Here is a 25,596-nt window from a genome sequence, read left to right as displayed (position 1 = left end):
GGTGGAATTCTAGGCTCACAGCACAGTATGCAGACTCTTTCTGGGAACAGGCCACACCTGAGCCTGCGTTCCTGGCCCACGGCCTGCTCGGCCATGCAGGCCACACAGTCCAGTCTGGCCCAGATTTGAGTCGGGACTTGGACGTGACCTTACCCTCAGCCCCCTGGGCAGGGGTCACCCCCGAGCTCCCAACCCCCATGTGGCTGCCCTGGCTCTGTGACAAGCTCCCGGGCAGCATGCCTGCAGGACTCCCTGTGACCACGGGGACTGGCTGCCTCCCGTGAGACGTGGCTATGGACGCAGCCGAGAACATGCCATTTTAATTGTTTTAACAAATTTAACCTTGAACTGACGTAAACACACGAGGCAGGGGGGCCCACACTGGCTGCTCAGCTTGAGCCTCGGAAGCAGGAGCAGCCCTGGGGACCGCTTGGTTTGGTTCTCAGGTTGCAAAGGACAAGTCTGAGGCCCCGCGAGATGACAAGGTCCTTGTCACACCCAGGGTGACTGTGGGTGTGCGTTTTATAAAGAAAAGCACAATGACGGGTTAAGAAGGGGCAATGTTAGTGTGGTGATGAGGGCAGCTCTCTGGAGGCAGTCCTGTGGAGACCTGGTGGGCTCGGACCGCCAGCAGCCCCAGGCAGCATGTGCCGAGGCTGGAGGGCTCTGGCCTGAGGGCTGCGGGGACGATGGGGGACCCCGCCCTCCAGCGGCGCTGGGGGCTGCGGCCCACGGGGCTGAGGCGCCCTCTGCCTGCAGTTTATTGCTAACACATAGGGTTTACAAACGGGCAAGTACTGGCCCAAGACACTGCAGAGTTCTGGGCAGACAGGCCTGAGGGCCCCTGGACACCCTCCCAGACTCGCTGTTTCATCCTCCGGGGGGCTCTGAGCCCCCTCTGAGAGGACATGGAGACGGGCCGCGGGCAGGGCCCAGGGCCACGGAGCACGGACAGGGCCACGGAGCACGGACAGGGGCCACACCCGGCCGGCAGGACGGCCCTGCACACGCAGCTTCACTCGGTGCCTTTTTATTGCCTTTGGGTTTGTGACTGCTGATACAGTGACGCTGCAGGAGCGACGGGTGGATTAAAACCGTGGCCGGGAGGCTCTGCAGGAGCGGGCCTCAGAACCTGACGAAGGTGGCGTCGATCTGCCGCACGCTGGGCAGGGCCAGCATGATCTTCCGCCGGTACTGCGGGTCCCGCTGCAGAGGGTTCCGCTCCAGATACACTGTCTCCAGGCTCCTGGCGCCCTTGAGCTCGTCCAGGTCGCTCCAGCAGTCCAGGAGGTTGTCGTTCATCTGGGGAGACAGGCGCGCGTCAGAGAAGCCTCGGACCCCACAGCCCTCACCCCGCCCCATGCAGAAGACAGGCCGGCCCGTGCACCCTGGCGCGTGCTGGGCGGGCCGCGTCCCGCAGGATGAACCTGGCGGATGCCGCTAAGTCCACGTCCGGGTCCGCAGAGGGACGACGGAGCCACCACACTGCGCCCGCCCCCGGCCCGGGCAGACAGGGATTCTCAGGCTCGCCTGCTTAAGGAAGCCCGTGTTCACAGAACTCCCTGTGGGCCTCGTGTGTCAGCTGCCCTGGGACACCCAGCTTTCCAGAACTCGGAGGCTGTGGAGGCCCCGACGCCTCCACCGCAAAGGGACACGGGCTGCTCCCAGAGGCGCCGCGGCCTGCGCCCCGCCCCGCCCCGCCCCGCCCACCAACCAGGCCCCGCCACGCCCCGCCCACCAACCAGGCCCCGCCACGCCCACTTATCAGGCCCCGCCCCCGCCCACCTACCAGGCCCCGCCCCGCCCGTCCATCACTGTCCCCCGGGCCCCTCTGCATGTGCAGTCACAGCAGGGGAGGCCTGGGCCCCAGGCTGGGGCTGCAGCCGGGCAGCCAACAGGAGCTGCCACAGCAGAGCTGCGTGAGCACGCGGTACACGCCTTCCACACGTGCACCTTGGAAAACACGCCAACACTAGCTGTTTCCACCTTTCTGCGCTGGCTGCACCGCTGTGGTCTGGGGGCCCAGCAGCCAGTCTTATGTGCCATACACTTTCCAAATCTGACGGATGGCTCTGTTCTCCAACTGGTCTTCGGTGTTTTTTTTTTTTAAGCAGCATTTTGTACCTTTCTTTTGGCAAAATATACAGTCTATTTATAAGCACTTTTTGTATTTTCTTCCTTAAAAAACATGGCTTCTGTGTTTCTGCTACAAAATATGGTAATAACTGGGGAGTGTAGCAAGGTGTGTTCTGCATCACGTGAAGGTCAATGAAGTTCACAGAAGTAAAAGACACCTTCATTTACCAAACGGAGGCCTGTCACTGTTCGGAGGGGAGGTCCTGGCAGCGGGATCTACTTCCACCCCTTTCCTGCGTTGCTGGTGGTGGCATCCCCGACTCGCCCGCGCCTCCTCTCCCCTCCACGGTCATTTGCGCTGGACACACACCCCATGTGCTTCCCATGTGAGCCGGCACAGCTCCGCCAACACCGCAGTCCTAGCAGTCAGTAGTTACTAGGTTCACAAGCCCCAGGTCTTATCAGTTAGGGTGTTCTGTGGCACAGCTAGCCTCCCGGCGGTTTTCTCTAGGATTTGTAAAGTGGGCCTGCACCAACAGCGCTTGTAAAGGAGCCTTAGACAAGGTAACTCCCAGATGCTTGTAACTCTATACTTTTTCAAAATGAAACTCAAAACCATTCACCTGTATTGTCTCCACAGAAACTCTAGAATATGTGGAAGGGTCATGGGGGGGATGGGTCTGTATGTCTCTCTTCTGAGTTCTTCCCAGCTGAGGCGTGCGACCTTCCCAGCTGAAGGAGCGAGGTGTGAGGAGTGACTTCCCGGTGCTCTTGTCTTCTTAAAGAATCTCCTGGAAGCACTGTCTTAGTTTCTTCTGTTCTAGACTGTCTCCCGCCCCCTTCTCACACTGTTTCCTGTCAAATGAAGTGACCTTTAAAGCAAGCCGGCTGCTAGTCGCGCAGAAGGGCCCGTGCTCTGGATGCAGCAGGCTGCTCCCTGTGGCCGCGAGCTTGTTCTCCAGCCACTCCACACTCAACCGCTGCGTTACGTGCACACGTGGGGGAGGTCCCCCCAAACGTCCTGACCAGCACCCTGCGCAGACAGAGTGCACAGAGACAGCAGCATGTGCCGTCTCACTCCCGGGTGCATGTGCTCGCGTGGACATGCTGGTGACCCCGACAACTGTGCAAACTCTTGGCGGGTGATCCTGGGCTCACATGTGAGCGTCCTGCCTGAACCCACACTGCAGTCCTGCTGCAGACGCAGCCGGGATGGCGCTCCACGCAGACTGTCTCCAGAGTCTATTCCAGTGGTTTCTGGTGGCTGACATTTACATACAAAATTCACATTCACTTCCCCTCAAATTCAGCAACACTTGAAACAAAACCGAGGTGTAGGAGAATTTTAAAGGTGCTTTTCTTACACAACAAAATCACTTGTAGGCTGCTGGCGTCAGACTAGGAGTCTGTTACATCATAGAAAGCTGGGGGTCCGAGACCACGCGAGCCCCCCAGACACAGCCAGTCTGCTCAGGACCCCATCGAGGGGGCATCCTGCCTCGTCCAGGCCTCTGTCACTCAGGCCAGCATAGGCTCCTGGGAGGACCGCCGGGGCACGAGGGCCAGCACCTGGCTGGGCTGGGGTGAGAGGTGTTCGCGTGCTGCAGTGCTGGGTGCCCCGGCGCTGGGGCAGCCTGGTCAGGACCCCGGCTCTGGGCTCATCCTCCGGCTGTGCGGTGCCCTGGCCCCTTCAGACCGAATCCCTCTGCTCCGATCTGCCTGCTGACCCCGGCCACGCCCTCCTCCGCGGCTGGGCTGCACACCAGACCGCAGTCCCGGTGGCTCGCTTTGCGCCCCAGCCCTGCAGAGGCTGGTCTGGGAGTCATGCCCAGACGGCACCCAAGACCAGCGCCGTCACTAAGGGGCAGGGGCATCCTCCCAGCGGGCTGCTGTGCATTAGGGAAACCTGGGTCATTTCAGAGATGAGAAGAACACAAACAGGACACCCGAGGGTTGGCAGAATGGCTGGGTGAGGAAGGGGCAGGCCTTGGACACAGCACAGATCTCGGACCACGCACACTTTGCACACGGCACTCCTGCAGGAGTCACACTCGGGAAACGCGTGTGGGACTCTGACACTGCAGATCTCAGCTGGGGGTCGACCTGCAACCCCCTCAAAAGAGTCTCGTGGTTTCTTATGCCTCGTTTCTCATCTGTGGGCTCCAGGAACCACACCCATCGTTGTGAGGCCAACAAGGGGCACGTTCCAAGGTGACCAGCCATGGAGGCCCATCCACAGCTCCTCCCGTGGTTCTGGGCCATCCGAGCAGGGAGCACGGCCTCGGGGCTGCGTCTGGAGGCCCTCCAGCCACACGGCGACCCTGGGACTAACCCACACGGATCAGGGCTTCTCAAGTTCTTATGAGAGCGGCCATCAACCGCTCTGCCTCTGGGGTGGGGCAGGGCCTCACAGCCTGTGACTTTACGCAGCTCTCTGGTGACGCCGTTGCTGGCAGGCCACGTGCGTTGTGGGGACCACGTCTGCAGCCCCCCGAGCTCATGGTCTCCACCCCGGCCCCCAGAGCCACAGCAGACGTGCTCCGGGCACCGGGACCTGCTCAGCTGAGCGCCAGCAAGCGCACATGCATTGCACTTACCCAGAATTCCTGCAGCTCTGTTAGGTGGCTGATATTCTCAATCTTTTTGATTCTATTTGACGCAATGTCCAACATCGTGAGTTTGTTCTAGAACAAGGAGATAAAATTTTCCTGCATTACCTCAGTTCCACTGTGACTGTGTGGGTATGCACGCTGCGCTGGGCGCTGGGCTTACAGCACGAGGTGAGCCACCCTCTGCCCTCACAGGAAATGGGGTGTTGGCGGGTGGGGGCAGGGGGCATGGTCCTGCCCCCTCCTGCAGCCCCCTGCCGAGCTTACAGCCAATCTTCATCACTGCCTTACTGAGCCCTTGTCACTGGGGTCTGAAACTAGTGCCCCAGACTCCACGCCCGACTCCCACATCCTGGTCCAAAGGACCCCAGTGGGATGCCCGGTCCTGGAGGGGCAGATAGCACCCACCAAAACAGAGGAGGCCTGGGCGCTGGGAGGCTGCCCGGGCCCTGGGGTGGGCCCTGCAGGGCAACAGGTGTAGCAGCGTTTATCTAGTGCCTGTCCCAAGGAGACATCCAACCCCAAGTGATTCTGAAACCGTCCCTCTTCACTTAAGGCAGAGGACCCGGGGCACGGCGAGGGTGGGGAGTGCCAGGCCCCACGCTGTCCCATCTGGGAGGGACCCTGCTTCCAGCACAGAGAGGAGTGCTTGAGCAACCCATCTGGGTGGCGACCCGGGCATGGGCTGCTTCTGTCGACTTCTGCTCAGACGGCCACTGACCGCTTTGGGCAAAGAGGGACTTGGGAGAACCACGCAGAAGGAAGTGTGGGTACTGCAGGGTGGGGCCCAGCCAGGCCCGCTGTGCCGCTCTGGGGGCTGGGGGGTGTGGGGAGCATGAGTGCGGGAACTGGCTGGGCTGCAGTGTCTATGGCATGGGGAAGCCGTGACCCTGGGGCAGGCCCTATGCGGAGACCAGCACGGGGGCGCCCAACGGCCGGAACGCCCCCAAACCTCCGAGCACGAGGACCCCATCATGTGCTTGATGCTACCGTGAGATGTTCTGGGGAGCTGGACAGCGTTTTGAAAGCTCGTTCAAAAGCAAACCAGTACTAATTACTTAAAAAAGGTAAGGAGGGGGATGGGGGTAAGGTGGGGTGGGGAGAGCAAGCCCCGCAGAGCCACGAGTCTGCAACCACAGTCTCCCCAGGCAGACATGTGGGAAGGCCTGGCACCTGGAGAAGCTCCGAGCAGGGTGGCCCCAGGGCGCCAGGGGACCAGGCGTTCCCCGTTTGGGAGAAAGATCATTGACCGCCTGACTTCGTACCACGAGAGTTAACTCCAGAGAAGTTAAAAAATGCAGCTCAGAGGAAAATACAGAATATTTGCTCTCTAGTTGAATAAAGCCTGTTCTATTTGATTAGGAAAACCTTACAAAAATGTAATTACTTTAAAGCCACACTGCTTTTGTTCTGTTTTGCTGCAGAGGCCCATGTAGGGTCTAGTACTGGGCCAGGCTGACGGGCAGCAACCTCCCGGGATGACTCCAGAGCTCCCTGAGCTCCAGAGCTGTCCTGCCGGCCTGGCGTCCTGCTGCTCCTGGGGGCCATGCCCTCTCCTGCACAGACCCTCCAGCCACCGTGGGGACTGGCGTGGGGAGGAGGCCCTGCCAGCCCCCGCCCAGCCCTACCTCTCAGAGCCTGCCCTCAGCCTCCCATTCTGCACCGCCCAGGCATGCACCCAGGTGACACACCAGCTCTGCAAACAGTCTGAGTGAAAGGCAGGGGAAGGGGACCACGCGCACTGGAGTCAAATTTCACCAGCTTTTCCAAAATTCTGTAAATGTTGGTGAAACTAAATCCAGAAAGCAGGTTTCCCCTAAAACCTCACTGATGTTGATGAGGCCCAGGGCCAAAGAAGCCCTTACGAAGATTGAAACACAGTGCTTACCAGGTGACTGACCTGGTTACACCCGCTGGCAATTAAAACAGGAAAAAACACCCAGTAAAATTGAGTGAGTTCAAGGATTTTATTTGTTTTGAATACTGCGCTGAAGAAAAGCAGGCTGGACTGCAACAACTGAGGAGGGCAGCGGCCTCCTGAGGGCTCAGGGCCAGGGCTATCCCCCCTGCCCAGTGCTTCTAAGGCTGTCCTGTGCTGGGTGGGCAGGGCTGGTGGGGAGAGGAGGGAGGAGGAGGGGAGGAGAGAGGAGGAGGAGGGAGGAAGGGAGGGAGGGTGGAGGAGGGAGGAGGCAGGAGAGTGGCAGGGGGAGGAGGAGGGAGCAAGGAGGAGGGAGAAGAGGGGAGGGAGGGGGAGTAGGGAAGAGAGAGGAGGACGGAGGAGGAGGAGGGAGGTGGGAGGAGGAAGGAGGAGGGAGGAGAGAGAAGAGAGAGGAGAGAGGAGGGAGGAGGGAGGAGGAGGAGGGAGAAGAGAGGGAAGAAGGAAGAAGAGAAGGGAGGAGGAGGAGGGAGAAGAGAGGGGAGGGAGGAGGAGGGTGGGAGGAGAGAGGAGGAGGGAGGAAGAGAGAGAAGGAGAGAGGAGGAGGGAGGAGGGTGAAAAGAGGGGAGGGAGGAGGACGAAGGGAGAAAGGAGGACAGAGGGAGGAGGATGGTGCAGGATCTGGGCCCTCGGCTGGGGGTGGGGCCAGGAAGCTGGTGGCCAGGGGCAGGAAGAGAGGGCAGCTGCTGACAACTGAGAGTCATCCATGGCACACGGACACCCAGGAGCAGCTAGGGTTTCCGTTTTAAAAACTTTAATTATTGTTGGCCATGGCATGCTGCATGCAGGATCTCAGTTCCCTCACCAGGGATGGAACCTGTGTCCCTTGCATTGGAAGCCTGAAGGCTGAACCACTGGACCAGAGGGAAGTCCCTGGAGTTTACTTTTTAGAAACCTTCCCAAAGCCCACAGGGCGGTGCACTGACCCAGCCCGCAACACACAGCTCAGCCCCGCTTAGCACGCGGGTGAGGAGCGAGTCGGCCGGCCCGTGGCCCGGCCTGAGGCGCCTGGAAAGGTCTCCCCAGAGAACCTCTGCGGAGCTGCCTGTGCCCCTACAGCCCCACAGCCAGACGGGCTCTTACGTTGTTGTCCAGGCCCTCGATGACCTCGATGCCGTTGTGGCTGAGATATAGCTCCCGGAGGTTCACCAGGCTCTGCAGGCCCTCGATCTTGGTCAGCCGGTTGCTCTGCAAGGAGAGTCAGAACAGCGTGAGACAAGGGGGCTTCTGGGTAGCAGGGCTGTGGATCCGGGGCTCCTGACAATAGGGCAGCACTCACAGCGGCTGCAGGGGCCTTGCCCAGAGGGAGGCAGACCAGGGCCCTACGTCTGCTGTCCCAGGCAAAACTTGTGTGCACGGCCAAAGGCTCTGATGCACAAAACTCTTTTCAAAATCTACTTGAGGAAAGTCTACCTCAAATAATTCAGTTAACTCAAAAATGTCAAAATCAGGATATTTTAAAATAACTTAGTTGTCATTTCTTTCGGCATCTATCATAACTGGAGACAGAGCACAGTGCCTGCTTCTCACACAGGTCTGCACGACAGCTGCTTTCTGAGAGGCCTGCCACCAATGCCCCCGGGTCCGCCGCCACGCGCCTGCTCCTGACAAAAGGAGCTGGGCCGCAGCTGCTGCCCACCCAACGTGGGCGCTGCCCAACCACGCCCATGCGGCACGCCCCCGGCACGGATGGACGGGACGCGGGGGTCCCTCCAACCACGGAGCCCAGCACAGCGTGAGCTGTGGAGATGAGCTGCTCTGGCAAAAACCGCCTGGACTTTCATTAGGAGGAGAAACGTGGCACGTTAAGGGAGGAAACCTCAGGCCCGCGTGTGTCACACGTGTCGCAAATCCGTGAAGTGGGGTGTCTCCATCGCTCACTGCCAGTGAAGCCAAGCATCGCCCAGCGTGGAGACATGGAGGAGCAACGCCCTGCTCCGGAGGGCCCGGGGGGTGGGAGGGTGGGCCTTCCGTACCTGCATGCTGAGGACGGTCAGGTTGGTGAGTGCGTCCAGATTCTGAAGTTTAGTGATCTTGTTTTTCCCCAAAAACAAACTCTCCAGGCTGGTTAACGTGTCGATATTTTCAATCGCCTGTGAAAATCAGGAAAAGGCAGCAGTCACTGGGGAGGGGAAAGGGCCCGCCCCCTCGGGCGAGCAGACGGAGCTGCCTGGGCATTGGGCAAGGTACTGCCCGCTCTGGGATTCCCCCAGGCAACCTCACTGCAGAGCGCAACCTGAGAACAAGACGCTGGTTGTGTCCCGTGGGTGAGAGACACGGGAGCCCTGAGCCTGGGATGCCCGCAGGCTCCTGGGGGTGCTCTGCCCCTTCCTGTCTCTGCGACCCCTCTGCCCTCCTCCCTGCTCTGCTGCGTGCTTCCCAGGGCCCCGTGGGCAGCTGCGCTAATGAGCGCCCTGGCAGGCCTCAGGTCACCGCCTCCCGGATACAGCGGTCTCACAGGCTAACTGAGCTTTTCCGGCAGGGGACGCAGCGGAGCCTCCGAGTGCAGAGCGAGCCTCTTGTCCAGGTCTCACAGCAGGACGGGGCCGGGGTTGGTCCGGGAGGATGAGGACTTGGAGGGAGGGCAGCCCCGCCTGCCACTGCCTCCATCAGCTGTGACGCAGACCCTCTCTCCCCCACAGGGATGCTGCGGAACAAGCTGATGCCTGGACCACTCCGAGTTTTGCTACTTTCAGCCACATCACCTCCACCAACAGTCATAAGAAGCCCTTTGACCCAACTGCTCTCCTTGCTTTGCATTGTGTAGCTCATGAAAGCCAACCTGAGCTGAACAGTGTGCTAGAAGCTTCCAAAAGCTGGAGAGGCATTTCTGGCATGGAGGTGGGGGAAGGGCTCAGAAACCTGTCCCTCAGCCACTCAGCAGGTGCAGACAGGCCAACCACGCACCAGGCTGTACCTCAACCCCCATGGCCCGGAGTAGGGGCCCGTCCCCCTGCTGTGCTCGGGCCACTTCTGCGCCAAGAGGTGCATCTAAAAACACACCCAGCGGCACATTCAAAAGTAAAGCGCTGGGGGCTGCTGTCGGGCAGAGTGCAATGGGAGAGTTAGGTAAGAGTTACATCGTGACTGGAATAAGGAGCAAGGGAACGCTGTGTGCAGAAGAAAGGCTAGCCCCCTACAACCAAGCCAGGCTCTAACACCGACCCCCAGTCAGCACTCGGTCTCGTGAGACACACAGCTGAGCACACGCCCTGCATACCTCCAGGCCACGCCGCACGCCCACACCCACCCGTATCCGGTTGGACCCCAGCTCCAGCATCTGTAGTTGGTGCAAGCTGCTTATGTTCTCAATTTTGTTGATCTTGTTGTTGACTAAGAAGAGCTTCTTCAGTCGTGTCAACTTATCAATTCCTTCAATGTTTCTCAGTAGATTAAAAGAAATATCTAGAATCCTGGGAACAGGCAAAACATTTATTAACGAACACAGGCCACAGCGAGTTCAGGACTTAACTGACTTAGAGGCAGCACCCCACCTGGGGAACGTGTAGGGGTGAGGAGGGCAGCCCACAGGGCCCCCCGAGCCTGCTGCCCCAGCTACCAGGACAGGGCTGAGGGCAGAAACCACGCTTTTCCCGAGGAGCCAGCCTGACGTCTTTAGTCAAAGGCTTCACGTGCAGACTGGGACTGTGGGCAAGTCAGTGCCCCAGAGGAGCCAGGCACAGGCTTGACCTTGGAGGGGGGCTTCCCAGGCCTGAGTTCGGGGGTGCAGGGCTGGTTTTGGGGAGGCTGCCGGGCCCCTTGCAGTCTCACAACTCACTCTAGCTCTGTCAGTGCCTCCAGGTTCTCAATCTTCCTGATCTGGTTGTCGTAAAGATCCAGCTCGCGAAGACTCTGCAGCTCCTCTAGGTTCTCAATACACTTAATTAGGTTCTGCCGGAGGCAGAGAGTCTGGGGGACAGAAAAAGGTCAGCTGACACAGGCAACAGGGCGGCCCAGAGAAAGTGCCCGCTGGTCCTGGACTCAGCCTCCGCACACAGGACCCGGGTGGGGACGCGGTTTTCCTCCTGTTTCCTAGAATGGTGCTGACCTTGAGGGGACGGGCAGACACCCGCGGGGACGGAGGCAGGCCCTGATGAGCGTTCTTTACTCGGTGAGGGAGGCGCTGGGCAAGGGGAGGGGTGCTGTTTTCCAGCAGAGGGAACTCTCGGTGGTTCAGTTTTGGAAACCAGACTGAACTGTAGTGAGTTAAGCGCACAGTCTGGGCTGCATATGGCTGCAGGCAGGCTCCGATGAAGGCACCGCAGGTCTGAGCCACCGCGTGAACCTGAGGAGAAGCACCCAGCCTAGCGTCTGACCTATCACCCTGCAGGGCTCAGGATCAAAAGCGCCCGAGGGACGCTCCCAGTGCAGCGTGGCACCTTCCCTAGCACGGTTCATCTACATCCAGCGGGTGGAGTGCACACTGCAGGGTCACAGAGGACCCCCCGTGAAGGCCAAGTTCCTCTCACCTTCACCTTCTTCAGCACCTCAAATCCTTCAATTTTTCCAATGCGGTAATGATTCAAATCAACATCCTGAAACAGAGACAACACCTAGCTCAGCTGCAGACAAGCACCTAGAGACGCGCTTCACGGGCTTGGAGCCACATGGAGGCCGAGAGGCGGCGGGGCTCGGGGAGCAGCAGCCCTGAGCTGTGGGGTCAGGGGACGCGGGCACAGCCATGCTGTGACAGGCAGCGGCCTGATGTGAGACAGACCATCCGCACTAGAAGCCTGGTCGCGCCCCTGCGGCCCGCCCCGAGGGGCGTCTGTCTCTTCAGGATAGCCCTGCCCTTGCCTGCGGCTCCTCAGGCTTCCCTGAGTCTCGGATGGCGGGACCCCGCCAGGACGGAGCAATCATCTGCCGGATGTAATGCAGCAGTCAAGGCGCTGCCTGCCACACAATCCTCAGGGTGTAAAGCGCAACGCGAGACGGGGCACTGGTATTAAAATCATAGGAACACAAGGACTGTGACCAAGGGCTGCCCAGACTACCGCACTGTCTAGGGAGATCATCCACTAATCTGGCACCGACATAAAGGACCCCTGACGGCAGAGCGCTCCACCACCAGGCCCCTGGGGTGGCCGAGCAGGCAGCGTTACCTCTGCGTCTCTGTCCAGGTTAATGGTCTCCATGTCCACAGGCAGCTCGTGTCCTTCTGGAAAAGAAGAAAAAGCCCATTCAGAGCGGCTGGTCTCCAGGAGCACGCGCCCGGACACTGGGGCCAGCTGGGCCGGGCTGCCTGAAGCACAGGGCCAGCTCAACAGAGGGAGAACTTGCAGGCGACACCCGAGGGCAGCGACGCGGTGGAGCCAACACCTGACAACCACCACCTCTCAAGGTTCTGTGTCCTGAATTCAGCTACTGGCAGAGGTTGCCAGGATTCCACCTACATCATACAACTTCCCAAGAAAGGAAATGTAGCCTGAAGCTGTTGGCAGAAGGGTGGGGGGCGACCGAGCCTCAGGTGACCCCAGCCAGCAGCACGGCAGCCGCCCACCGCCACCTTCCGGCTCGGCCTGCAGCGGTACCTGGGGGCAGCCTGCCCCCAGTCTTTCCCTTCTGGTCTGTGGCGATGAATCAGGTCACTGGAATGTGGGTCATGCCTGGCACATCAGATGTTCCAGGACGTGCCTTTTATTGCTTTGCAAAGTGGCCCTGCATCTAGAGACATGTCTCTCTGCAAAGAGCAAAACAAAATGAAGCTCAGTTCAATCGACAGGATCAAAGAGCCTTGCTGAATAAGTGAAACACACCCCTTGCTGAGGAACCGGGGAGGCTGGGAGCCAGTCCGCCCTGGAGCGCGGGTCTCCAGGGCCCCGACGGGGCCGAGGAGGGCAGGTCTGGACTGACCGCGGCACATCGGACTAGAAGGGTGAGCGGTTCTCCAGCCTGCCAGGTGCATCAGGACCTGCAAGAGGCCATGCACGTAACCGGGGAGCATTCCCACAGCCTGCTCTTGCCCTCACAGCCTGCTGCTGAAGAAGCTGGGCGCCTGCCGTGCAGAGCGCCTGGTCCTGGAGGGCACGCGCCTGCTGTCTGGCCTGTGCCCCGGGGCCTCCTGCTCTGAGTCTTCCCTACAGCAACACTGCCCACATCCTGGCCTCATACCCCGGCACCTCCCCAGCATGGGCAGCTCACAGCCTGGACTGGAGGCCCCAGAAAGGCACGCCCAACTCAGGAGCAGCCTGAGAGGCTTCCTGGCCCCACACTGGCTAAATTCACTGCACTGCCTTTTCCATAACCGTCAACAATGGCTAGTTAAAAAACAAAACACATGATTTACTCTAGGTCAGCCATAGCTTTATGGAATGTCAACAAACCCAAGAATTAAATAAAAGGAGTTGGGCAAAACCAAGAGGTTGCCCCAAATGATCCCTTTTCAAAGAAAGACAGCACAGCCAACAACTTGAACTCAAAAGTTGCAAAGAAAGACACGCCACAACAAAGGCAGGGTGTCCAGGCCACTTGGGGTCCAAACCAGGACATGAGGTCACAAGACCTAAGAGCTCTGTCTGTAATACACGCAGCACAGGGCGGTGTTCAACACGCCTGCTTAACCTTTGAGACAAACTTATCAGCCATTTTCCTGAACCTATCACATATGTTTCAAGTGTTAAAACATTAACTTACAGAAAATAAGTGAAAGGTTAACAGCTGACAGGCTGGAATTTGTTTATTGGACCCTAAGACCTAAACAGGCACAGGGAGGAGCAGGTCCTGGCTCTCTAAGGACTTACAGAGGTGCATCTTCCAGGAGGACTGCTGGCCAGGTGCCCGGGGTGACCCCCGTTCACGAGACAGGGAGCGCCCGCGCCGGGCCTGTCGGCACGCCAGGTGGCAGAATGTGACGGCAGGGGGCACATCCCCCCCCACCTTCCAGTGACTCAGCCCCAAGGAGAGCTGTCACCCATCCTCCCATGTGCTTCTCCACCCACACAGCTTCCAGAATGTTGCCTCTGAAGTTCCTAAATAATGTGACTCGTACTTTTGTGGTAGTCGCCTTTTGCCTTAAAATTAGGTTGCCATAGTTACCAAGCATCTGTGCTGGCACACAGCATGATGTTACTTTAAAGATTAGTTTTACTTTTATTACCATAAAGGGAATGCACGAGTATCGATACCTTAAAAATCCACACAATGGAGATAAACCTAGAAAATGCAGAATGCACAAGACCCTCTCAAACCTGCTCCTTAGAGATCCCCCACCCCAATCATCTGATGTGTTTTCTTTCTCAAGTAGGTAAAACTACATGCTATTATCAATATTTAAAAAATAAAGATAGGATTTTAACATGCACATTGTCTGTAAAAAAAATCTGCTTTTTTCACCTAGTATAGTTTGGATATCCTTCTGTGTGGATGGTATCTCTCCCTTCTTTCAATGGAAACTAATCTAAGCAAACAAAGAAAAAAGGTTTAGATCATGGTTCAGGGGGTGAAAAACCATCATTACAGGTGGAGAACTCTTTTTTCATCTCTAAATTCCTTTTGCTGTTTTTAATCACTAAGAAGACAATTTAGAAGCTGATCCTCAGGCTTATAAGTATGGTGGAGCAGGACTCAGAAATGACTTCTCTAAGATAAAATTAGTCTACGTGACTGAGGTAGGAAAAGAAGACATATAATATTTATTTTACTTCAATCTCACTTTCTGAACATGTGGGTAACAAATGATTTCCTGGTTCTGTTCCAGAGGACACATTTGTACCAGTATCACTAGCGGCTGTATTTGCCTTCCGTGAAATTAGAACCATCCATCTTGCCTGCAAGTGCCCTAAGTGTGAGCTGACTCGGCGAGCTCCTCAGAGGGCGCCCGGCTCCGAGCCCTTGCCCACCAGGCCCTGCGGGGCTTCTGGAGTGGACTGAGTAGGTGCCTGCTGACACCCCTCCCCGTCCCCCAGGCCGAGCATAGCCAACAGAGCCCGCAGCCTCCCACTGTGCGTTTAAGGCTCTCCCCTCGCCCGATACCTTCGGGGTCCTCCGCCCCCCGCTCCTCTCCATCCTTCAGGCTGTGTGCGCTGAGGTCTGCCACCATCCCGCTGCTCTGCTTCTTCCCTTCTTCATCGCCTGACTCTTCTGATTCAACCCGCCTGTCAACTGAATCCACACACACCCATAAGAATGCATATTCATGTTAGCGGACTCTGTGAGGAACATACAACAGACTGACATCCAGCTGGAAGTCAAAAAGACTTCATTCAATAACTTTTGTTGAATTCAGGTCAACAAACATCTGAGTACTTTCCACGTGTATCCTGGGCACCGTGTGAGGTAGCCAGAGGAGGGGAGGACTGGGGCTGTGCTGGAGGGTAGAGCAGGGAGGCCACGGGGTACAAAGGTCAGGAGCACACTATTCCTGCTCTCAAGGAACTCGAGAAGAACACCAGGTATCTGGAAGGCCTGGGTGGCTTGTGGCTGAACGTGCTAATGGTAACACGCAGAGAAGCACCTCCTGTCCGCGACCTCTCGGCCTGGATATTCACACAGAGGGGACCGTGTGACCCTCCCGCCACATACCTTCATCCAGGCTCCACTATCCATTTGGCCAAGAAAACCAGCCCAGTTCACAGGCCCACGTTCTGAAAGAAATCAAGACTAACTCAAATCAGACTGTGGGCAGTGGGGCGCTCTAGAAAAGGAGAAGACAGCCAGCAGTGCTCCACGCCCACACGAGTCACGGTCCTAAACGCCACGGCACCGTTCACCCAGCGCAGTCCTGTACTGAGTGAGTGCCGAGTTGCCTCGGTCGTGTCTGACTCTTTGCAACCCTATGGGCTGTAGCCAGCCAGGCTCCTCTGTTCATGGGGATTCTCCTGGCAAGAACAGGGGAGTGGGTTGCCATGCCCTCCTACCGGGGACCTTCCTGACTCAGGGATCAAACCCACATCTCTTATGTCTCCTACACCGGCAGGCAAGGTTCTTTACCACTAGCACTACCTGGGAAGCCCAATTAAACGTGGCTGACTGGTAAAAATCTTTTGGCAAGACTGTCAGATAATTTTCCTTTTTCTTAATTTTTTGGCAACCTCTGTGGAAGCCTGTCTGGAAGAGCTAGAGCACTAGCAGGCTGTGTGGCTTCATCAGTCACAGGACAAGGAGTCTCTCTTCTCTGACCACAGCTTATCTACAGAGGGGTGTGCCTTCTGTGGGGAAGGACGCTGCTTCACCTCCAAGTCTCCCACTGGGATTAGCAAAGCAGCACCCAGGAAAGGCTGTTGGCCAAGTCCTGATGAATTCACCTCTAACACCACCACACCCATTCCTTCTTCCTGCAACTTTCTGGCAACTGTCTTGGATCAGTTACTCACTGTCTGTGGTCTGCGCTCCTGCCTGGCCTCCTAACTGGTCTCTCAGTGGCTTGTCTGTCTGTTTAAATCTATTCTTCAGAGACTCTGATCTGATCCCAGAATCCAAATCTGATCTTTGATTCCCCAAATGTCTAGAATGCCCGTGACTCTTCCTGAGTTTGCACCTTGCCCCGACAGACACAGCTTTGGCCTGTTACTTCCCTTGTGAAGCCTCAGTATCCTCATGAGTAGGAGCCAGAATAGTACCCACATATCAGAGTCGCTGTCAGGCACAACAGCATGTGCATGACGTGCATGAAGACATGTAGTAAATTAGCCGTCACCAGGCACAACCTCTCTGTGGTCCAGGCTAAGGGACAGCAAGGTCTACTGGGAGATGGTCTGAGCCCAGGGTGGGAGGGGCTTAGCTCATGAAGGGCAGCCAAAGTGAAATATGGGATAGCAGATCAGCATACCAGGTGACTGTGGGACCCCGGGGACAGGGGCCTGGCTCAAGGTACTGGCAGGGGAATGGGAGAGGTAGCAAATACTTGGAGATACTGGGGAAGCGGGGGCAGCAGAGCTTGCTGATTTGTGGAATGGGTGGCAGCCAGAGAGAAGCGATTGCCTAGGTTTCCTCCCATTTGCCACTTACCAGGACAGGAAGACAGCTGAAGAGGAAGTGGGAGAGGTAGGAGGGCAGGGAGAAGGCGGATAAGAAGAGGTGCTTCCCTGCTTAGAAAGACCCAAAGGTCTCCAGATCCAAGACCTTCCTGAGCTCCTCCACCCAGGCCCTCCACCACGTGCCCTGCCTGCCTCACCTGCCTCACTCTCCTCCAATACCACTGTCACTCTTCGTCACTCCAGACAGGTCACACTCCCTCACACGCCTCTGCTTGTGTGTGGTTTCCTTCACCCAGCCATTGCTCTTTCCGGCCCCCTGTCTCCAGCCTGGCTGACTGGTACATCCTTCCAGGTGCAGCAGGGAGCTGGATCTGGTTGCTGCAGCCATCACTCCCAAACATGCTGCCGCCTCTTCCACCCCTCCCCTAGCACTTGACACTGGAGACCCCAGCTTCTCTTCGGGAGCCCTCAGGAAACCAGCAGAGCCAAAACTACATTGAGTGCTCAAAGACACGACTGGCTCTCCACTGGGGCTAGGTGTACATGTAATTATATACATACATAACATGCATGCCGATTTTTTTCAACAAAGCGAAAGACTTGAAATTAGTCTTTTGGATCTATGACAGCTTTGAAAACAGGTACCTGTCGATTCTATCACTCAACTCTCGGCTGGGGTCAGCCGTTCCCCTCAACCGGTTCGCTTTCCAGAGGACCCTTCTCCACCCCCGCCGCGTCCACCAATGAGCTGCCTCGGGCGGGTCCCAGCGAGCCCACGCCTCGTTTCTCGGTCAGCTGCCTGGGGACCTGCCTCGCGGGTCAAGCTCAGGGATTCGGTGCGAGGCTCCCAGCAGCTGGGGCGGGCGCAGGGGCTGCGGGACCGCCGCGCCCTTAGTCCTCCCCCACAAGCCCGGTCCTCCCGCCGCTCGTCCCGGCCCTGCGGCCCCCGCCTCCCCGGCTGCCCGCGCCCTCCCGGCCACTGCCGCCTCAGCACCGGGGTCCGCGTCCGGCTGTCCCGGGCCACCCCCGCCCTGTCGGCTGGCAGATGTCACGGGGCGCGCGGGGCTGGGCCCGGGCCTCGCCGTTTCTCCCGGGCATGCCTGGCACGGGCCGCCGACCCCGACCCCGCCCGCCGGGCCCTTCGGTCGCCGACCCGCGGGGCCGCTCACCCTCCATCATCTCCTGCGACTGTTGCTGGCCCGCGCCGCGCTCTGCCGCCATGTTGGCTGCTCTTTCCCTTTCCGGAATCTGTCGCCTCAGGCCCCTCAGCCAATCAGGGCTCCCAGCTCAGAGGCTTTCCAGCCAATGGGGCCCTGCGCTCTTGCGCGGCTCGAGAGCCTCATGGGAGTTGTAGTTCACCCGCGAGACCGCGCGTGCCTCCGCCTCCGCGCCGCGGGTCTCCCCGCCCTACAGGCAGGTGATGAGCGCACTGTAGGCTCTGGAGGCGGGAAGCTGGATGAGGGCAGGGACGCTCGGGGTCGCAAACGCGGAGCCGAGCCTGCGGGCGAGCGGAGAAGAGCCTGGGGTGGCTCTGCGCTCATGGGCTGGTGGCGGGACACGGCGGGGCGGCTCCCCAGCCACTCCGAGCCTTGGCGGCGGCGTCTGCAGAATTGGGCAGACATTGTCCCGGCGTCGCGGTGTGGACTGAACCCGTATGAAGGGGCCGCTTCCAGTTAACGCTCAGCGCAGGGCGTCCGCTTTCTTTTCCGGGGCCTGTCCGCTAACGGGTCCAGGAGAGCTGGTCGGATCTGGATGCCGATTTAGCTACTGCGGGCGCCGCAGCCCGAAACGGGCCCCGGCCCCGCGGGCATCGTGAGCCGTGAGGGAGCCGCCCTCTGCTCCGCGCCTTCAGGTCGAGGCCTCCGAGGGGCGAGGTCCACGGTCCTCACCCTTCTTGATCCTGAGACCGGAGGAAACGGTGTCCGGGGACCGCGCTGGCGGAGGCGCCGTCTCTTTTGGCTCCTCTGCGGCGCCGTAGACGGACTCCGTCGCGTCCCTAGCAACCGTTAGCGCGGGCGTCTCCTCGCGGGTTCCCTGGGTCCCCGCCCACAGGCGCCGGCGGTTGGCCCCTGGGACCTGTCAATCGGCACCCGTCGCTCTGTCATTGGCTGGTGGCGCTAGAGGCGCGGACTGGCCCTCTCCCGGCGCGCTGAGGAGAGCTCGGCGGGTGACTGGGCGACCTCAGGTGAGCCACCCGCGTGGGAGCACCGCCCCGCGCCCCACGTTGTCCCACTGCCCGCCCCGCGCCGCTCGGTCGGTGGCGGCCCGCTTGCCGCCCTGTGGCTGTTCGCGCCTGCCCGGTCTCGGCCTGGGCCTGGCCCCACCCTGCGCTCGGTCCTTGCCCCCAGAGGCACTGTGTGCGCCTGTCCCACCGCTGGAAGGGGCCAGGAGGAGGCTCGCGGAGCTTGACGCCCAGGAGCCCCTCAGTGGGCGTCTGTGCGGAGAGCCGTGAGCTGTGAGCCTCATCCATGCTGCCCGACGTCCCCACTGCACACGTGGGGTTTGTCTTTAACTTCCTCGTAAGCGTTTCTTTTTCCTAGACAAAAACCGTGGCCTTGCGGTGCGGTCTGATGCCTTCTGTCCCCCTACCTTCTACATCTGGCAAAGTAAACCTATGTCGATTCTGTGTCTTACTTTCTCTTGCCAGTTCCCCTCTGTGTCTTCCTGCCGTTGCTTTAAGACCTTATAATTTCTTGCGTGAATGACGGTGACTTCCCCCTTCCCCGTGTTGGTCAGGTTACCACCAAGCAGACCTTGAAAGTCAGTCTTTGGGGTAAGAGCCATACTGCCTTCGGCAACAAGAGGCCCTGGGAATCAGCCCAGCTTCTTCAGACCCGTCTTTACGGGTGGACCCCTCCCCAGGGGCCCTGTAGGACTCACTGCAGTTCTTCCTGAAGGGTTCCTTCACTCTGCTTTGCCGGCTCAACTCTGCTGGTGCCTCCTCCAGGACGCCTGTGCTGGCCTCTCAAGTCTGAGAGGTGCCCTTGGTTCATACCCTCCAACACAGCAGCGTCACCCTGGATACTCTGAAGGGGGTCTGGACGCGAGAAACAGACCGCCTCAGGATGAGCCCCACAGCTGACGTCCAGAGGAAGGCAGGTGTTAGGGTGGGGTCATCCTGTGGCTCCAAATGACATCGTGCCATTCTCAGCTCTGCCCGCCAGCATGTTAGCCTCATGCTGTGCTGCTCTGCTTGTACAGCCGTGGTGGGAGCAGTTGGAACCAGCTGTCTCCTAGCGTTTGTTCTTCTGGGAGAAAGTTACTTGCTTCTAGACGTTCACCTGTAAGAGCAAGGAGTACTTTTCCAGAAGCTCCCTGCAAACCTCTCCTTCTGTTTGATTGGCGGTGGAGAGCGTCACTCATACCTTCTGGAATCAAGATCAGCACCAGGAGGAGGGTTAATTTGAGGCACCACCAGGCGCTGTCTGTGTCCAGCTTCCCATGGCTTCTGCTCCGAGGGGATACAAAACAGAACAATCATACACCTCCCCCCTCCTCTTAAAAACCACTCCACCTATTCTAAAACCCTTGGCCTGGATTTGCAGGCATTTCTGATTAGAGTTTGAGTCAAAATTGAATGGGTGAAAAAGGAAGTGATCTAAGGATGTGTGAAGCCAGGCTCTGTGCTCTCAAGGGCCAACCTGGGTCTGTGGCCTGGATGTGCTGTGTGAGGCTGAACTGGCCCCACAGACTACACTCAGTATAGAAAGTGCAAAGGGAGAAGGGATGGTTTTTTCTGCAGCCACTTCTTGGTTTATTAACTTCTGATATTCTTTACTTCCTCAGTTCAGTTCAGTCACTCAGTTGCTTCTGACTCTGTGACCCCATGGACTGCAGCACGCCAGGCCTCCCTGTCTATCATCAACTCCTGGAGTTTACTCAAACTCATGTCCACTGAGTCGGTGATGCCATCCAACCATCTCATCCTCTGTCGTCCCTTTCTCCTCCCGCCTTCAATCTTTCCCAGCATCAGGGTCTTTTCCAATGAGTCAGGTCTTCGCATCAGAAGCATAAAACATTCTGTGCCCTCTCCCCTCCCTTCATTTCCTTATCTCCTCTCCCCAGTTTTTGTCGTTTTGACAAAGTAAGCTTTTGTAACATTTACAGTGTATTCTGAAGAGTTTTATTACTGTGTTTTACAATGTAAACTTCTATAACATTTATAATGTCTGAAATCATAATCAAGCCTGCTGGACTTTGTCTACATGCTGGCTGTAGAAGTGGAAAACTAAAATATGATCATGTCACTGTTAGTTATTATAGAAATAATTAGAACATTGAGATGCTGAAAGAAGGAAATCTCAACCTTTGACATTTAAATGTTGCTCCTTGAAGGAGAGCAACACCTAATAGTTTGTTATTTCACTTCTTTCTTGCTACTTCTTTTTATTCATTATTTCACTTCTTTCTACTCATTATTTGGTTCATGGTCAGCTATTACTGTTTAGAATCCCATGAGGTATGTAAACAGGTACATGTAAAATATCTCAATTTTTCAGTGTATACTAGTTGATTGATTTGCAATATCAGTCACAAACCAAAACAGTAAAGTGGACACGTTTAAGCCCACCACCCGAATTAGGACGTGGAAGATCCTGTGCCCTCATTCCCTCCCTTACTGCAGCTCAGAGGACCCTCAAAAGACACCTCCGGCCTGACGTTTGGGTTTGTCATGTAAGTGTGTATCCCTAAACTATGTGGATGAGGGGATGTTACACAGAAGGAATCCTATTGAGGATAGTTTTCTGTAACTTGTTTTTTTTTCATATTTATTACTAAGACTTAACCGTGTGTGTACAGAATTTGTTTTCAGTCTATAATTCATAGCACAAATGTACCAGGATTTTAAGTCTGTTTTCTAATTGAGGAATGCTTAGGTTTTTATTTTTTTCTTTCGCCATTATGAGCCATACTGCCCTGAACATTCTTGAGTGTGACTTGCTATCCATGTGCAAAGATTTCTAGGATGTAAATCTGAGGGTGGAAAGTACTGTCAGAGAAGGTGAACGTTGGACTTGGATTTTTTTCTGAAGAGATTATATTAATTTGTTATTGTTCCCATTGATTCACATCTTTTTTTTTTTTTTTTTACATCTTTTATCAACATTTGGTATTAAGAGTTTTTAGAACTCTTAACTTTTGCTGTTTTCAGTTCAGTCGCTCAGTTGTGTCTGACTCTCTGCGACCCCATGGACCGCAACACACCAGGCTTTTCTGTCCACCAACTCCTGGAGCCTACTCAAACTCATGTCCATCGAGTCGGTGATGCCATCCAACCGTCTCATCCTCTGTCGTCCCCTTCTCCCGCCGTCAATATTTCCCAGCATCAGGGTCTTTTCCAATGAGTCAGTTATTCACATCAGGTGGCCATAGTTTTGGAGTTTCAGCTTCAGCATCTGTCCTTCCAATGAATATTCAGGACTGATTTCCTTTAGGATGGACTGGTTGGATTTCCTTGGAGTCCAAGGGACTCTCAAGAGTCTTCTCCAACACAACAGTTCAAAAACATCAATTCTTTGGCGCTCAGTTTTCTTTATAGTCCAATTCTGACATCCATGTGTGACTACTGGAACAACTATAGCTTTGACTAGATGGACCTTTGTTGGCAAAGTAATGTCTCTGCTTTTTAATATGTTGTCTATGTTGGTCATAACTTTTCTTCCAAGGAGTAAGTGTCTTTTAATTTCATGACTGCAGTCACCATCTGCAGTGATTTTGGAGCCCAAGAAAATAGTCTGTCACTGTTTCCACTGTTTCTCCATCTTATTTGCCATGAAGTGGTGGGACCGGATGCCATGATCTTAGTTTTCTGAATGTCGAGCTTTAAGCCCACTCTTTCACACTCCTCTTTCACTTTCATCAAGAGGCTCTTTAGTTCTTTGCTTTCTGCGATAAGGGTGGTGTCATCTGCACATCTGAGGTTATTGATATTTCTCCCGACAGTCTTGATTCCAACTTGTGCTTCATCCAGCCCAGCATTTCTTATGATGTACTCTGTATATAAGTTAAATAAGCAGGGTGACAATGTACAGCCTTGATCTACTCCTTTTCCGATTTGGAACCAGTCTGTGGTTCCATGTCTGATTCTTACTGTTGCTTCTTGACCTGCATACAGATTTCTCAGGAGGCAGGTCAAGTGGTCTGGTATTCCTATCTCTTTCAGAATTTTCCACAGTTTGTTGTGATCTGCAGAGTCAATAAAGCAGAAGTAGATTTTTTTTGGAACTCTCGCTTTTTAGATGATCCAACAGATGTTGGCAATTTGATCTCTGGTTCCTCTGCCTTTTCTAAATCCAGCTTGAACGTTTAGAAGTTCACGGTTCATGTACTGTTGAAGCCTGTCTTGGAGAATTTTGAGCATTACTTTACTAGCGTGTGAGATGAGTGCAATTGTGTGGTAGTTTGAGCATTCTTTGGCATTGCCTTTCTTTGGGATTGGAATGAAAACTAACCTTTTCTAGTCCTGTGGCCATTGCTGAGTTTTCCAAATTTGCTGATTTAGTAGGTGTAAAGTTGTCATGGTTATGCAAATGTCATGATTAAGTTTCTTGTCATAGGTTTACAGGATATTCTGTTGTGAAATTTTTTTTCCTTTTGCCTATTTTTCTTATTCCTTTTTTAAAGTTGAAATATAGTTGACTTACAATACTGGTTTCAGGTGTACATCATATGGGTTTGGCATTTAGGTACATTAGGAAACCATCTCCACGTGAGCCTAGTAACCACCTGTCACCTCACAAAATTGTTACTGTGTTGTCATGTGCTCCTTGGACCGAGAGGTCTGTTCCTTTCTGCTGTTGTTTTCTCAAGTAAGTCCTCTGCTCTCTCCCTCTTTGCTCTTGCTGCAACCTCTCTAACTTGAGTGTTGCTCTGCTTGATGTTGTCCTGGAGGTCCTTGAAACTATTCTCATTTTCCTTAGTTCTTTTTTATTTTTCCTGTTCAGTTTGGGTGGTTTCTTTTCTACTACTCAGCCTTCCATATCTTTGGTTTGTTCCTCTCTCATCTGATCTACTTGATTCCTTCGAGTACATTTTTTCACCTCTTGTATTCTCCAGTTCTGATTGGTTCTTTTACATATTTCTCACTCTTAGTAGACATTCTCACCGTGTCCACCCCTTTGCCCTCCTGAATCCTGTGAGCATCTTTATGGTCGTGATCTTGGACTCTTTTGGGCTTCCCTGGTGGCTCAGATGGTAAAGAATCTGCCTGTAATGCAGGAGACCCAGGTTCGATCCCCGGATCAGGAAGATCCCCTGGAGAAGGGAATGGCAACTCGCTCCAGTATTTTTGCCTGGAGAATTCCATGCACAGAGGAGTCTGGGGCTACAGTCCATGGGGTCACAAAGAGTTGGACACAACTGAGTGACTAACACTTTGGACTCTTTTATCAGGTGGATTGTATGTGTGTTTGGTTACTCATGCCTGACTCTTTGCGACCCCATGGACTGCAGTCCACCAGTCTCCTCTGTCCATGGGATTCTCTAGGCAGGAATACTGGAGCAGGTTGCCATTTCCTCCTCCTGGGGATCATCCTGGTCTGGGGATCGAACCCAGGTCTCCTGCATTGGCAGGTGGATTCTTTACCACTGAGCCACCTGGGTGGATTATTCATCTCTGTTTTGTTAAGTTCTTTCTCTGAGGTTTTTCTGTTGTTCTTTCATTTGGAACATATTCTTCCATCTCTTCATCTTGCTAACCTTTATTTCTTCATACTAGGTAGGTTAGTTATGTCTGCCAGCCTTGGAGAAGTGGCTTTGTGTGAACAATGTCCTGTGGGGCCCAACAGCACACCCCGCTGAGGCAGCAGGACCCGAGGCGTCAGGGCTGCCTCCTGTGTGGGTGACTTGCACCTTTCTTTTGCGCTGGGGCTGGCTGCTGTAGTGTGCTGGTGTGTAGGACTGGCCGCAGCCCAGCTTCCTGGGAGGCCTCGCCTCGTGGCACTGTTGTGGGCACAGTGGTGAGCTGGGCAGAAGCCTGGCGCTACTAGGCTAGAGGGAGGGTTCCAGGATCATGCCCACCAGCCCTGGCGTCAGACCTGGGATCAAGATCACAGAAATGACTGCAGCCAGCATCCCAGTCCCCAGGTGAAGCCCCGCTGCCGCCTGCCTCTCCGGGAGGCTCTCTGAGACCCACAGATGGTCTGGCCAAGCCCCTCTGGGAGCATGGCCTCTGTGCGGGAGTTGAGAGTGCGTGAGAGTCTGTGTACAACCTCTGAGAGCAGCGTCTCTGCTTCCTGTAACCCTGGCTGCCAGCTCTTGGCTCTGCTTGCCCAGGCGGTAACGCAGAAGTGGGGTGCAGGTTCTAGGCGCACAGCGCCCTGGCCCTGGAGGCCCCTGGCTGGGCCCCCCGCCCATGGCTCTGTACTGTAGCGTGCTTCCTGGCTCCGCCCGCTCCGCTGGGGTTCCTCCTTTTCCCTTCTCTCTTTCCCAACCCTTTCTCTGTGCTCTGACGGTCCTCGCATCGTAGGTTCTGACCCTGGATGGCTGTTTGGGACTGAGCTGAAGAATGAACTAGCTAAGCTGCCTTTGTCCTTGCCTGGCAGACGTTGGTCAACTTCCTTTGTGTTCCGGTGGACAGCGGTCCCGCTGGCTCGCTAGCTCCCCATGGAGGATGGGGGTTCAACGGCCTCTGCAGAGGACAGGCGGGGCCCGGGCGGGAGCCCCCCGCTGCCGGTGCCCCCGGAGGGCCCTGCCGCGCCCACCGCCTTGGAGCCTGGCAAGTCCTGGTCGTCAGCCCACAGACATGCGAGCAGGAGGCCCGGGCTGTCGAAGCTCTGCCAGAGCCGCATGCTGCTGTCAGGTAAGCAGCCTCTCCCCGCCGGCCAGCGGCCTGTGCAGGACGGGGCCACGCTGGCCTCCTCGCTCGGTGACTGCTCTGATGGGAGGGGGGAGGCCTGTGTTTCTGCTGCGTTGGTCCTGCTGTGACTCCTGAGCAGACGAGACACTTTTCTCGTCCAGGCGGGGCTGGGATCGGCCTGCAGTGCAGGGTCAGGCTTAGTCCGCCGTGTGTGAGGTGGCTGGCCAGGTGGGTGGGCTGCCTGGAGCCAGACTGCGTTTTATT

At 56.2% G+C, this 25,596-nt stretch overlaps 2 protein-coding genes across 2 annotated transcripts in view; one reads left to right on the top strand and one right to left on the bottom strand.

Moving 5' to 3' along the window:
• Positions 1-330: 330 nt before the first annotated feature.
• PPP1R7 (protein phosphatase 1 regulatory subunit 7) lies at positions 331-17,783 on the bottom strand. The gene is made up of 10 exons (XM_065917204.1): positions 17,705-17,783; positions 14,593-14,721; positions 11,724-11,779; positions 11,091-11,156; positions 10,400-10,530; positions 9,872-10,034; positions 8,598-8,714; positions 7,705-7,809; positions 4,674-4,760; positions 331-1,302 (listed from the first exon to the last, which is right to left on the bottom strand). Exons 1-10 carry the CDS (start codon positions 17,754-17,756, stop codon positions 1,126-1,128), a joined length of 1,083 nt encoding a protein of 360 aa, XP_065773276.1. The 5' UTR covers positions 17,757-17,783; the 3' UTR covers positions 331-1,125.
• Positions 17,784-18,594: 811 nt separating this feature from the next.
• The window catches only part of PASK (PAS domain containing serine/threonine kinase), a 37,280-nt gene continuing 30,278 nt past the window's right edge, over positions 18,595-25,596 (top strand). The window contains exons 1-2 of the mRNA XM_065931125.1: positions 18,595-18,720; positions 25,079-25,335. Coding sequence (XP_065787197.1) covers positions 25,140-25,335 — 196 coding nt within the window. The 5' untranslated portion in view covers positions 18,595-18,720; positions 25,079-25,139. The remainder of the gene's footprint in view (positions 18,721-25,078; positions 25,336-25,596) is intronic.

This window comes from Muntiacus reevesi, chromosome 1 (assembly GCF_963930625.1).
Source record: "Muntiacus reevesi chromosome 1, mMunRee1.1, whole genome shotgun sequence".
Lineage (NCBI taxonomy): Eukaryota > Metazoa > Chordata > Mammalia > Artiodactyla > Cervidae > Muntiacus > Muntiacus reevesi.
This window is presented reverse-complemented; position numbering and strand designations above follow the sequence as displayed.

Coding starts and splice junctions, on each gene's coding strand:
- PPP1R7 (XM_065917204.1), bottom strand. CDS start 17,756: ATGGCGGCAGAGCGCGGCGCGGGCCAGCAACAGTCGCAGGAGATGATG. Junction 10,035..10,399: donor GAGGCACTGACAGAGCTAGA/GTGAGTTGTGAG, acceptor GCCTGTTCCCAG/GATTCTAGATATTTCTTTTA. Junction 1,303..4,673: donor CAGAGCTGCAGGAATTCTGG/GTAAGTGCAATG, acceptor CTGTCTCCCCAG/ATGAACGACAACCTCCTGGA.